This window comes from Phyllopteryx taeniolatus, chromosome 14 (genome assembly GCF_024500385.1).
Source record: "Phyllopteryx taeniolatus isolate TA_2022b chromosome 14, UOR_Ptae_1.2, whole genome shotgun sequence".
NCBI classification, from domain to species: domain Eukaryota; kingdom Metazoa; phylum Chordata; class Actinopteri; order Syngnathiformes; family Syngnathidae; genus Phyllopteryx; species Phyllopteryx taeniolatus.
In genome coordinates, this window is record NC_084515.1 from 25,951,483 (window position 1) to 25,965,659 (window position 14,177).

General features: G+C 41.8%; 1 protein-coding gene across 6 annotated transcripts in view; it reads right to left on the reverse strand.

Annotated features, from left to right (window-relative positions):
• Nucleotides 1-14,177, reverse strand: part of LOC133489270 (xenotropic and polytropic retrovirus receptor 1 homolog) — a 246,898-nt gene that overhangs the window by 149,955 nt on the left and 82,766 nt on the right. For 5 of the 6 annotated variants that reach the window (XM_061798176.1, XM_061798177.1, XM_061798174.1 and 2 more), the window contains one exon: nt 13,653-13,802. The exons of the other annotated variant lie outside the window; for it this stretch is intronic. In XM_061798176.1, the coding sequence (XP_061654160.1) occupies nt 13,653-13,802 (150 nt within the window). The remainder of the gene's footprint in view (nt 1-13,652; nt 13,803-14,177) is intronic. 6 annotated transcript variants of the gene reach the window in all.

Genomic DNA, 14,177 nt, shown 5'->3' on the forward strand with positions numbered 1-14,177 from the left:
CAACCTGACAGAACTGGAGAGGATAAGCTTGTATTTCTTCTTCCAAAGAAATTAAACGAAGCGACTCATGGATATTTTTAAACTTGTGGGACTGTACATTTTTTTTGTCGTCAGTCAGTTTTTGCCATATTCCAATATTTTTTGATACCCCCTGACGATTCCATGAACATGACCTCCTAATTAGCACAAGGTTGCTGAGGTTTTCATACAGTGAGTACGGAAAGTATTCAGACCCCCTTAAATTTTTCACTCTTTTATATTGCAGCCATTTGCTAAAAAAAATTTAAGTTCATTTTTTTCCTAATTAATGTACACACAGTCCCCCCATATTGACAGAAAAAAAATCTGAATTATTGAAAACAGAAAGTAGCTGCAATACCATTTTAAATGTGGAAAAAACAGCAAATTTTTATTTTATGAAGAAGTGTCAAATACGGGAAAAAAGGCGGTGGTATTGCTGTTATTTTTCAGTCATTATTTCAGTGTAAAGAAATTATACTGGGTGATTTTAGCTCTTTTGAATATCTCTATTTTTTTAGTTAAAGGTGACCCAAAGATGATTGTTTTAATAATTTATAGACCTCCAAGATACAATCGAAAATCAATGGAGGATTTTTCAGAACTGCTGTCAGTTATTTGTATTACGATTACTATTTTGTCATTACGGGAGACTTGAACATTTATGTTGAGTACAAAATCTAAAGAACGTTCTGCTATATTGGACACATTTGACCTCCCTCAACATATTAAGAGTCCAACCCACAATCAAGGTCACATCTTCGAACTGGTCATCTCTAAGGATGTTAAAATTCTATCAGTTGAGATAAAGGATATGACAATTTCTGACCATTTTTGTGTATTCTTTGAATTACAGATTCCTTCAAAAGTTCAGACAACCTCTATGTCTATTAAGAAAGGGTACATAGATGAGAGTACCGCCACTAAGTTTATGGAGACCATTGCTGTTCCACAAACTGTGAATGCTGAGACAGTTTTGCTGAACTTTTGGATAATTTCACCTCTAAAATCTCAAATGTCATGAATGCTGTTGCTCCTATTAAAACTAAGACAATCTTGAGGCAACCAAGAAGACTGTGGAGGAGCACAATGATGGTAAAGACATCTAAATCAAAGTGTAGGAAAGCAGAAAGTATGTGGAGAAAAACTAAACTCAATATTGACCATGACCTATACAGACAAATATTTGTAATTTTAACCAAGAGTTAGTCAGGGCAAGACACTTTTCTGAATTCATCAGGAAGAACTTCAACAATACTCGCACTCTGTTTGCTGTGGTTGATAAGCTCAACCCCCGAACCATATAGCTCCAGAACTCCTAACAGCAGATAAATGCAATGAATTTGCTTGTTATTTTAGTGAAAAAAATACAATCCATCAGGTTAAATCAGCAAAATGATAAAATGATACTCCATCTGAAGCAACCCAGGAAAAACTCTACTATGTCAGAATTTGATACAGTTGACCAAAAAACTCTAGAGAAAACGGTTCAGCAGCTGAAACCATCAACGAGCTGTCTTGACTAAATACCATCTGACTTTTTCAAAGCTGTTGCGAAGTCTGTGCTAGCTGATTTGCAGCAAAGAATCAATTGCTCACTTCAGGCAGGCGAGTCTCCTAAAACTCTTAAAATAGCTGCCATTAAGCCTCTTCTAAAAAAATAGAACGCTGGATGCTTCCATATTAGCAAGCTATAGACCCATCTCAAATCTCCCTTTCATAGCCAAGATTGTTGAGAAAGTCATTTTTCATCAACTCAGCAATTTCTTGAACTTAAGAGTGGGTGCAGAAAGTATTCAGACCTCCTTAAAATTTTCACTCTGTTATATTGCAGCCATTTGCTGAAATCATAAGTTCTATTATTTTCATCATTAATGTAAACACAGCACCCCATATTGACAGAAAAAGGAATTGTTTTAATTTTTTCGCAGATTTATTAAAGAAAAACTGAAATATCACACAGCCAAAAGTATTCAGAACCTTTGCTGTGACACTCATATATTTAACTCGGGTGCTGTCCATTTCTTCTTATCATCCTTGAGATGGTTCAACACACCTTCATTGGAGTCCAGCTATGTTTGGTTATACTGACTGGACTTGATTAGGAAAGCCACACACCTGTCTATATAAGACCTTACAGCTCACAGTGCATGTCAGAGCAAATGAGAATCATGAGGTCAAAGGAACTGCCTGAAGAGCTCAGAGACAGAATTGTGGCAAGGCACAGATCTGGCCAAGGTTACAAAAACATTTCTGCTGCACTTCCTCCATAAAAATAATGTGACCAAGTACAGGGATATCCTGGACGAAAACCTTCTCCAGAGTGCTCAGGACCTCAGACTGGGCCGAAGGTTCACCTTCCAACAAGACAATGAAACTAAGCACACAACTAAAATAACAAAGGAGTGGCTTAAGAACAACTCCGTGAATGTTCTTGAATGGCCCAGCCAGAGCCCTGAATTAAACCCAATTGATCATCCCTGGAGAGACCTGAAAATGGCTGTCCACCAACATTCACCATCCAACCTGATAGAACTGGAGAGGATCTGCAAGGAGGAATGGCAGAGGATCCCCAAATCCAGGTGTGCATCATTCCCAAAAAGACTCATGGCTGTATTAGCTCAAAGGGGTGCTTCTATTAAATACTGATGTGTGATATTTCAGTTTTTCGTTTTTAATCTGCAAAAATGTCAATAATTCCGTTTTTTTCTGTCAATACGGGGTGCTGTGTGTACATTATTGAGAAAAAAAAAGAACTTAAATTATTTTCGCAAATGGCTGCAATTTAACAAAGCGTGAAAAATTTAAGCGGGTCTGAATACTTTCCCTACCCACTGTAAACGGACTTTTTGACAAATTTCAATCAGGTTTCCGAACTCATCACAGTACAGAATCTGCTCTTAAAGAAGTGCTAAATGATATAAGGTTGAATACTGACTCGGGAAAAGGTCTCAATGCTGGTCTTGTAGGATCTCAGTGCAGCTTTTGATACGGTAGACCAAAGTGTACTGCTGAACAGCTTGGAAACGTGGGTAGGACTACAACCCCAATTCCAATGAAGTTGGGACGTTGTGTTAAAAATAAATAAAAACAGAATACAATGAATTGCAAATCATGTTCAACCAAATAATCATTAACTTAGAATTTTATGGCTGCAACACGTTCCAAAAAAGCTGGGACAGGGTCATGTTTACCACTGTGTAACATCAACTTTTCTTTTTTTGGAACTGAGGACACTAAATTGTTGAAGCAGGTGGAATTCTTGCTTGATGTACAGCTTCAGCTGTTCAACAGTCCGGGGTCTCCGTTATCGTATTTTACGCTTCATAATGCGCCACACATTTTCAATGGGAGACAGGTCTGGACTGCAGGCAGGCCAGTCTAGTACCTGCACTCTTTTTCTACAAAGCCAAGTTGTTGTAACACGTGCAGAATGTGGTTTGGCATTGTCTTGCTGAAATAAGCAGGATGAAAAAGATGTTGCTTGGATGGCACCAGATGGTTTTCCAAAACCTGTATGTACCTTTTCAGCATTAATGGTGCCTTCACAGATGTGTAAGTTGCCCATGCCATTGGCACAAACACAGCCCCATACCATCACAGATCCTGGCTTTTGAAATTTGCGTCCATAACAGTCCGGATGGTTCCTTTCCTCTTTGGCCCGGAGGACACGACGTCCACAATTTCAGAAAACAATTTGAAATGTGCACTCGTCGGACCACAGAACACCTTTCCACTTTGCATCAGTCCATCTTAGATGAGCTCGGGTCCAGAGAAGGTGGCGGCGTTTCTGCGTGTTGTTGATAAATGGCTTTTGCTTTGCATAGTAGTTTCAAGTTGCACTTACGGATGTTGCGCCGAACTGTATTTACTGACATTAGTTTTCTGAAGTGTTCCTGAGCCCATGTGGTGATATATTTATGTCGGTTTTTGATGCAGTGCCGCCTGAGGGATCGAAGGTCACGGGCATTCAATGTTGGTTTTCGGCCTTGCCGCTTACGTGCAGTGATTTTTCCAGTTTATCTGAACCTTTTGATGACATTATGGACCGTAGATGATGAAATCCCTAAATTCATTGCAATTGTACGTTGAGGAACATTGTCCTTAAACTGTTTGACTACTCACGCACTTGTTTACAAAGAGGTGAACCTCGCCTCATCTTTGCTTATGAATGACTGAGCAATTCAGGGAAGCTCCTTTTATACACAATCATGGCACCCACCTGTTCCCAATTAGCCTGTTCACCTGTGGGATGTTCCAAACAGGTATTTGATGAGCATTCCTCAACCTACTCAGTCTTTTTTGCCACCTCTCCCAGCTTTTTTGGAACGTGTTGCAGCCATAAAATTCTAAGTTGATTATTTGCTAAAAACAATAAAGTTGATCAAATATCTTGTCTTTGTAGTGTATTCAATTAAATATAGGTTGAACATGATTTGCAAATCATTGTATTCTGTTTTTATTTAGGTTTGACACAACGTCCCAACTTCATTGGAATTGGAGTTGTAAATGGAACAGGCCTTAAATGGTCCAGGTCCTACCTGGAGGAAAGGAGTTATTTTGTAACAATTGGAAGTGTTCAATCTCATCAAATGGCAAAGACCTATGTGGTCCCTCAAGGGTCAATTCTTGGACCCCTCCTTTTCAGCCTGTGTATAGTACCCTTGGGTCAAATTCTTCAGAACTTTTAATATCATAGCTATGCAGATGACACACAGTTATATCTAGCAGCGTCTCCAGATGACTATAGTTCAATTGAGGTGTTGTGTTACTGTCTAAAACACATAACTGGATGAGCCAAAATAGTCTTCAATTAAACCTCAACAAAACTGAGATCATTGTTTTTGGCAATAAAGAAAAGAGGACTGCTCTTAGTAAATACCTGGAGTCACTCTCTTTAAAAACCAAAGACCAAGTCCGAAACCTTGGTGTACTGACAGATACCTGACTTTCAACAGTCATATCAAATCAATTACTAAATCTGCCTTCTACCATCTGAAGAACATATCCAGAGTGAAGGCTTGCATGTGTCAAGCAGACCAGCAGAAGGTCATCCATGCTTTTATCTCAAGGAGACTTGACTATTGTTATGGTCTTCTGACTGGACTCCCCCAAAAGAGCATTAAACAGCTGCATCTCGGTTTCTGACCAGAACAAATGGTCAGAGCATATTACGCCAAGTCTTTACAATGGCTCCCAGTCAGCTTTAGAATAGATTTTAAAGTTCTGGAGGGAGAGGGAAGTCTGGGCCTCCCTGCTAAAGCTAAAGCTAAAGCCCCTGCGACCCGACCTCATATAAGCGGAAGAAAAATGGATGAATGGATGGATGGAGTTCTGTTACTGGTCTATAAATGACTAAATGGTTTAGGTCCTGAATTCATGAAAGAAATGCGAAAGGAGTATAAACCCATTTGGGCTCTGAGATCGACAGACTCACACAAATGGAATAAGTTGCCAACAGAAGTGATGTCAGCCCCAAGTCCAGGTTAAACATGCTTCTTAATTCGCATTCTTTTTCAAGCATTTCCACTATTAAATATTTCTTGCACCATACGCTGTTTTAATTGAACTTTCATTTTTTTTTCTCATTTTAAATGTTTATAAGATGATTTCTTTTTGTTTTTCAATGCTTTTAATCATGTAAATCACATTGAGTTACCTTGTGTATGAAATGCGCTATCTAAATAAATTTGCTTTGCTTTTAAATGGTGAGTGAATTTATTAAGGAAAAAAAAATATTCAAAGTAACCTGGCCTTTTGTGAAAACGTAATTACCGCTCTTATTCAATCATGAATTGTGGCTAATCACAATTTTTGGTTAATTTTCACTGATCACACCCACGCCTGTTTACCTCGAGACCTGTTCAATCAAGAAGTCACTTAAAGAGAATCTGTCAAAAAATCTAAAAAGCTCCAACAAAATGACACGATCCAAAAAAAATTACAGAACAATCGAGAAGTAATTGACATCTATCAGTCTGGAAAGGATTACAAAAGCCTTTCCTAAAGCTTTAGGATTCCAGCAAACCATAGGGAGAGCTATTCTCCTCACATGGAGAAAACATGGAACAGCGGTGAACCTTCCCAGGAGTGGCCGGCCTACAAAGATTACCCCAAGAGAACAGCAATGACTCATCCAGGAGGCCACAAAGGAACTCAGGACAACTTCTAAACAACTGCAGGCCTCCCTTTCCTCAGTTAATGTCAGTCTTCATGACACAACAATAAGGAAGAGACTGGGCAAAAATGGGATCAATGGCAGAGGTCCAAAGCGAAAACCAAAAAGAACATAAAGGCTCACCTTATTTTTGGAAAAACAAAAAAGAAAAAACATCTGAAGGATTCCTCAGACTTTTGGGACAATATTATATGGACTGATGAGATGAAAGTTGAGCTTTTTGGAAGGTGTGTCTCGTGACATCTGGCATAAATATAGCACAGCATTTCAGAAAGAAAACATCATACCAACAGTCAAACATGGTGGTGGTAGTGTGATGGTCTTGGGCTGTTTTGCTTCTTCAGGACCTGGACAACTTGCTGTGATTGATGGAACCATGAATTCTGCTCTTTAACAGAAAATTCTGAAGGAGAATGTTCAGCCATCAATTCCTGACCGCAAGCTGAAGCGCACTTGGGTTCTGAATCAGGATAACGATCCAAAACACACCAGCAAATCAACTTCTGAATGGCTTAAAAAAACAAAAACGAAGGTTTTGGAGTGGCCTAGTCAAAGTCCAGACTTTAATCCGATTGAAATGCAGTGGCATGAAATTAAAAAGGACGTTCATGCTCAAAAACCCTCCATTTTTGCAGAATTCAAACAATTCTGCAAGGAAGAGTGGGCCAAAATATCGCTACAGAGATGTGAAAGACTCATTGCCAGTTATAGAAAACGCTTGATTTTAGTTGTCACTACTGAGGATGGACCAACCAGTTATTAGGTTTAGGGGGGCATTAATTTTTCCACACAGGGCCAGGTAACTTTGAATAGTTTTTTGTCCTTAATAAATGAAATCACCATTTAAAAAAAGCATTTTAAGTTCACTTGGGTTATATTTGTCTGATATTTACATTTGTTTGATTATCTTAAACATTAAAGGGGGGAAACGATGCAAAACTACAAGAATTTGAGAAGGGAGGAGGGGCGGGGGGTAATACTTTTTCACTGCACTGTATGCTCCTGGAAGAATGGGCAAAAATTTCCATGAACTCACTCCTACAGTAAAACTTGTTGAAAGTCTTCCCACAATGGTTGCTGTTGTAGTTGCAAAGGGTAGACCAACATCATATTAAACCATATGGATTTAGAATGGCATATCACTCAAAATCATATGTGAGTCAAGGCAGGTGAGCAAATATAGTGCATATAGACCTGTTTTATTTGGGAGAGGGGTGGGGGGGGGCATGGTACTTCTTGCCTAGAAACGCACTTTGTAGTCCCATGACATGCTGGAGGAGGCTTGATGAAGAAATGTATCTCCAATCTACGCTTATGTTTTATTACATTAATTTACATAATAATAATAGTAGTAGTAATAATAATTAGAGCTATTATGTTAATTTTTTTAAATTTACATATCTGTTTAAGTACCCTATTTTATTCTGCCATCAGTTTAATCCATGAAAAGACACATTTGGGACACATTTGTTTGGCGCTGGTATGCTGTTTACTGTCCTATATACTGTAATATATGGTTAAAAAACACCCTTGCTGTTGTTCTTCATGGCAGAGGGGCACGTTGTAGGACCACAATATGAGGTTGTTGTTTTTTGTGCTGAATTAATCGGGTATCGAAATTAAGGTTCATTTTTAAATAATCCATCCATCTATTTTCTACCGCTTATCCGGGTCGGGGCGCGGGGGCAGTAGCGTTAGCAGGGACGCCCAGACTTCCCTCTCCCCACCCACTTCATCCAGCTCTTACGGGGTGATCCCGAGGCGTTCCCAAGCCAGCCAAAAGACGTAGTCTCTCCAGCGTGTCCTGGGTCGTCCCCGGGGTCTCCTCCCGGTGGGACGTGCCCGGAACACCTCTCAGGGAGGCGTCCGGGAGGCATCCGAATCAGATGCCCCAGCCACCTCATCTGGCTCCTCTCGATGTGGAGGAGCAGCAGCTCTACTCTGAGATCCTCCCGGATGACCGAGCTTCTCACCCTATCTCTTAGGAAGAGCCTGGACACCCTGCGGAGGAAACTCATTTCGGCCGATTGTATCCGGGATCTTGTTCTTTCGGTCACGACCCACAACTCGTGACCATAGGTGAAGGTAGGAACGTAGCTCGACCGGTAAATTGAGAGCTTCTCCTTTCGGCTTAGTTCCTTCTTTACCACAACGGACCGATACAAAGTCCGCATCACTGCAGACGCTGCACCGATCCGCCTGTCGATCTCCCGTTCCATTCTTCCCTCACTCGTGAACAAGACCCCAAGATACTTGAACTCCTCCACTTGGGGCAGGATCTCACGCCATCCTTTTCCGACTGAGGACCACGGTCTCAGATCTGGAGGTTATATAAAAATGGTTCGGTGAGGCCATTTTTATATAATTTGATCAATAATGGTAAAGACACGGCCCACTGAATTTCCTTTTGAAAATAAAATATGTTTTCTGATACGAGTACTTGAATTATTGACAGTTGTTATCCATCAATATCTCATAATTGTTTCAAAGAAAACAAATATTGTGAAGTAATATTTTTCTGCCATTTAATGCCAGAATGTCTTTACCGTACGGTGTCTGAAATGTTGTTTCATGATTTCATGAAAATGATGTTTTCTGAAGATCCATCCATCCATTTTCTGAGCCGCTTTTCCTCACTAGGGTCGCGGGCATGCTGGAGCCTATCCCAGCTATCATCGGGCAGGAGGTGGGGTACAACCTGAACTGGTTGCCAGCCAATCGCAGGGCACACATAAACAAACAACCATTCGCACTCTCATTCACACTTGCGGGCAATTTAGAGTTTTCAATTAACCTACCATGCATGTTTTTGGGATGTGGGAGGAAACCGGAGTGCCCGGAGAAAACCCACGCAGCCACGGGGAGAACATGCAAACTCCACACAGGCGGGGCCGGGGATTGAAACCCGCTCTCAGAACTGTAAGGCTGACGCTCTAACCAGTCGGCCACCGTGCCGCCGTTATCTGAAGATGTTAATTATATTTTTGGGGAGGATTTTTCTCTGCCTTTACCAAGAAAAAGTAACACAAATGCATATGAGAGTCTTAAGAGTTCCTTTTTTTTGGTTATTTTAGAAACAGTCCTTCTTTGTTACTCAAGATGTCTTTACTTTTAAGGCCACTGGAGGGAGCCTCATTATGGTTGTCGCAAAACACTAAAAGGATCTGTGAGCCTCATTATGGTTGTCGCAAAACACTAAAAGGATCTGTGAGCTGAAGTGCCAGGATGAGGGGCCCATTTAGCATTCACACAATAGCAGACAGCAAAATGTGTTATTTCTGAGAATTTGTATTAATTTGAAAAAAATTTCGAACTATTGCATATCTTTACTGTTATTACAATTGTATACAGTACAATTATACTCCTGCGCTTGTGCGGGTAACAGCGCCCGGATTGCATCACGTGACCGACACATTGGGCCGTGCGGCCCCTATGCGTCACTTGACGCATATGGCACAAATTGTCAGCATGCGCAGGATGCCGTGCAGATCATCTTTCGTGATTGGTCCGTTTTAGTCACATGCTGTGATAGTACTCAGAAGTACTCAGCTTTCCCCTTGGTTCCACATACCCCCTACGCCGCCGCTGCCTTGTTCGATTTTGCAATATAATTAAACATCATCTGGTCCTCTAGGTCCATTTGTTGTAGCAGGCACTGTTCCACGGTCACCATTGTTGTTGCTTTGTTCCTTGTTAAACTCGAGTATAAAGTCAAACTGCACGCAGGATAGCTCTGGAAGAGAGGATTTCGTATGCCGTGCCCATCAATTCACCTCGCAAATATATGTTGCCTACCCAACAAAATGGACGGTTCATCTTCTCACGAAGACCAGTAAAGACTATGGACGTTCCACCGCCCTGTGCTTCAAAGAGACGTGACTATGTGAACGTGTCCCCGATGTCGCCGTAATGCTTCCAGGCTTCCAACTACATAGAGCAGACCATATCAAGGAGTTATCGGGGAAAACAAAAGGTGGCGGAATTTTCTTCTATATCATTCTACTCGCCGCGCGAGTTTGCATCATTCATCCTTGCTAGTGTCTACATACCTCCCCAGGCTAATCCAAACGCCACACTGCGGCGTTAAATGAACAAGTAAACGAACTTGGGGGGGGGAAAAAAAAAAAAAAAAAAAGCACCCAGATTCACCCCTCATTATTCTTGGGGACTTTAACAAAGCTAAACTCTCTGAGAGTCTCTGCTAGGAGGAAATGAAGATGTTGAGGTTCGCTCTCGGACTGACCAGGTTGGGTAAAATTAGAAATGAGCTCATCAGAGGGACAGCCAAGGTTCGATGTTTTGGAGACAAAGCTAGAGAGAGCAGACTTCAATGGTTTGGACACATCCAGAGGAGAAATAGTGAGGATATTGGTATAAGGATGATGAGGATGGAGCTGCCAGGCAAGAGAGCTAGAGGAAGACCAAAGAGAAGGTTGATGGATGTTGTGAGGGAAGACATGAGGGCAGTTGATGTTCGAGAGGAGGATGCAGGAGATAGGCTTACATGGAAAAGGATGACGCGCTGTGGCGACCCCTAAAGGGACAAGCCGAAAGGAAAAGAAGAAGAAACTCAACAACGAACTCCCTAAATACAAGCAGCACACTGACTGTCCCGCCAGGAAAAACAACCTTCTAGAACACTGCTATACCACGCTAAATGATGCATACCGTGCTATCCACCGTGCAGCTTTGGGCTCATCTGATCACTGTTTAATTAATTTAATACCAACACACAGGCACAAATGTACAAAGCCTGTGGTAAAAACAGTGAAAAAGTGGAACAATGAAGCAAAGACAGAACTTCAAGACGACTTGAACACCTTGTACTGCAGATTTGAAAAGGTCAGTTTCATAACCCACACCCACTCAGCCGCACCACAATCACACCTCTGATTTCTGCGTTGACCATCCATGAACAGGATGTGAGACGCATCTTCAAACAACAAAAGATGAACAAAGTGGCAGGCCCAGACCTTGTGTCCCCATCCTGCCTCAAAGTCTGCACGGACCAGCTCGCTCCAGTCTTCACACAGATCTTCAATCGATCTCTGGAACTGTGCGAAGTACCATCCTTTTTCAAAAACTCCATCATCATCCCAGTCCCCAAGAAACCTGCAAATGACACAGGCCTGTCGCCCAGACATCTGTGGTCATGAAGTCCTTTGAACGCCTCGTGCTGGAACACCTCAAGAGCATCACAGGTCCCCTGCCGGACCCCCTGCAGTTTGCCTACCGAGCAAACAGGTCTGCGGATGATGCAGTCAACATGGGACTGCACTTCATCCTGGAACAGCTCGACGGCGCGGGGACCTACGTGAGGATCCTGTTTGTGGACTTCAGCTCTGCATTCAACACCATCATCCCCGAACTCCTCTCCTCCAAGCTTCTCCAGCTCAGCGTCTCACCTGCCATCTGCCAGTGGATTTACAGCTTCCTGACGGGCAGGACACAGCAGGTGAGGCTGGGGGACACCACCTCATCTACACGCACTACCAGCACCGGGGCGCTCCAAGGTTGTGTCCTATGTCCGCTGCTCTTCTCTCTCTACATAAACGACGGCACCTCAACGCACCCGGCTGTCAAACTCCTGAAGTTTGCAGAGGACACCACAGTCATCAGCCTCATCAAAGACGGTGACGAGTCTGCATATCGACAGGAAGTGGAGCGGCGAGAGCCTTGGTGCAACCGACACAACCTGGAGCTGAACACGTCGACACCCGTTGAGACCTTAAAGTTCCTGGGAATTACTGTCTCTCAGGACCTGAAGGGGGAGTTCAACATCAACTCCATCTTCAAGAAGACCCAGCAGAGGATGTACTTCCTGTGGCTTCTGAGGAAGCACAGCCTGCCACAGGAGCTGTTGAGGCAGTTCTACACAGCGGTCATCGAATTAGTCCTGTGTTCTTCCATCACAGTCTGGTTTGGTGCTGCTACAAAAAAGGACAAATTCCGACTCCAATGGACAATCAAAACTGCTGAAAAGATTGTCGGCACCCCCCACCCGCCCTTGAGGACTTGTACGCTGCCAGAACTAAGACAAGAGCATGCAAAATCCTATTGGACCCTCCACATCCTGGTCACCAGCTCTTCCAGCTCCTTCCTTCAGGTAGGCGCTACCGAACAATGCAAACTAAAACTAGCAGACATTGCAGCAGCTTCTTCCCTCTTGCCATTAACTTCTTAAACAGTTAACTTACAATTCCATTGCAACATGCTTCCAATTTTCTGTCTTGAGTTTGTTGTCACATTTCTGTCGGGCCAATTATACATTACTCGTGCACTGTAGCAGTCTCGCCACGCTGCACCATTTACATTTCTGTTGTTGACCAATACTGGCCACTCGTGTGCCTGAGTAGCATCTGCACCATTTGCACAATCGACTGAGTAGTCTGCAACATTTGCAGAATCGACATTTTCTCAGATTATCGCACTACTAGTCACTTTAAACTGCATACATTTCTTGAAGTCCCGGCGCCCTTTGCACAATGGTCATTGCACCGTACTATTGCTCTATTAGTCATTCAAACTGCTCTAATTGCTCGAGGACTCTGCATCTTTTTGCACAATCGTCAAATAAATAAATAGTTGTACCGGCATTACCAGATTACTAGCAACCTTTTATTGCTCAGTGACTGTTTTTGTCAATGTATTTTTGTCTCAAAAGTATTCTCTGTCAATTGACTGTCTGTTGTCGTACTAGTGTGTGGAGCTATTCTTAAGGCAGGAAGCCTCCCTCTGATTAAAAAAAAAAAGATGCGAAAGAGAATATAATTTGCCAAAGATCACATCGACAGGCCTAAAGAGAAATGGGAAAACAATTTTGTGGACTAATGAAAGTAAGATTGTTCTTTTTGGGTCCAAGGGCAGCAGACAGAATGTCAGACGACACCCAAATACCAAATTCAAACCACAGTTCACTCTGAAGACATTGAAGCATGGTGGTGCAAGGCATTATGAAATGGGGATGTTTCTCTTACTATGGCGTCAGGCCTCTTATCGGGCCGATAAGAAATGCAGAGGAATTGGGATATGTCAAATCCCTGGGCTGAAATACCTGTTCACAGGTGCAAGAACTTGGTTAAGTGTATCCAACACAGATGTGAAGACGACAGAAACAGTGGTTATACAACTCAATATTTAGTAATATTCAGAGGAAAGATAAATCCTAAAGACTTTTGAGTTTATACAGTAAATATTTTAGTTTGTAAAGACACAAATATTTTTTGAACAGCCCAAAATTCAGTTTTCTTCATGTTATTTAAATAATTCATTAAAAAAAAATCCTCATGTTTTGATGAAGAAGATCATGTGCAGTGTTCCCAATGCATGAAAATAAAAACTATTAAAAGGATTGAGAGTTTTACTCACATATTTAAACATTTTGAGCATAACTGTAAAACCACGTGATAATTCATCATTGGTCATGGAAAATTGTGATTACATGAAATCTGTTTACCTCAGTCTCGGATATGACCTGTGTGATTTTCTTGCAAGTGTAGAACGGAGCCACTTCAACGTGGGTAACTCTCCAGTAAGCACCTCGCGATGTATCCAAAATCTTATCATGCTTCTTCAAGATCTTTCTGAAACCTGTGAAATTCAGGTTCTGCAGACATGCATAGAGAGAAACAGAGGTAAATGTACTTCAGCATCATACAAGCACAGAAACATTTAACGTGCACTTTGTCAGGGCACTGAATCGATGGCAACTCGATGTTTCGCCTATCTTTCACTTCATCAGTTAATGCAATAAGGCTTGGTTAGGACAAAACTAGCTTGACGTGGAAATATGGATAAACGACTGAATTGTTTCTCGGCAGTGCCTGCCCCCTATCAATTCTAAAATGATATTATTTTTGAAATTATTTCTATGAGCAAGCCGTTCTGCACAAAGCCATACACAAGTCTACACAGTAATAACGGTATTCACATATATACACATTCTACACCAACATTTGTTATTAAATCTGCCATTTTTTGC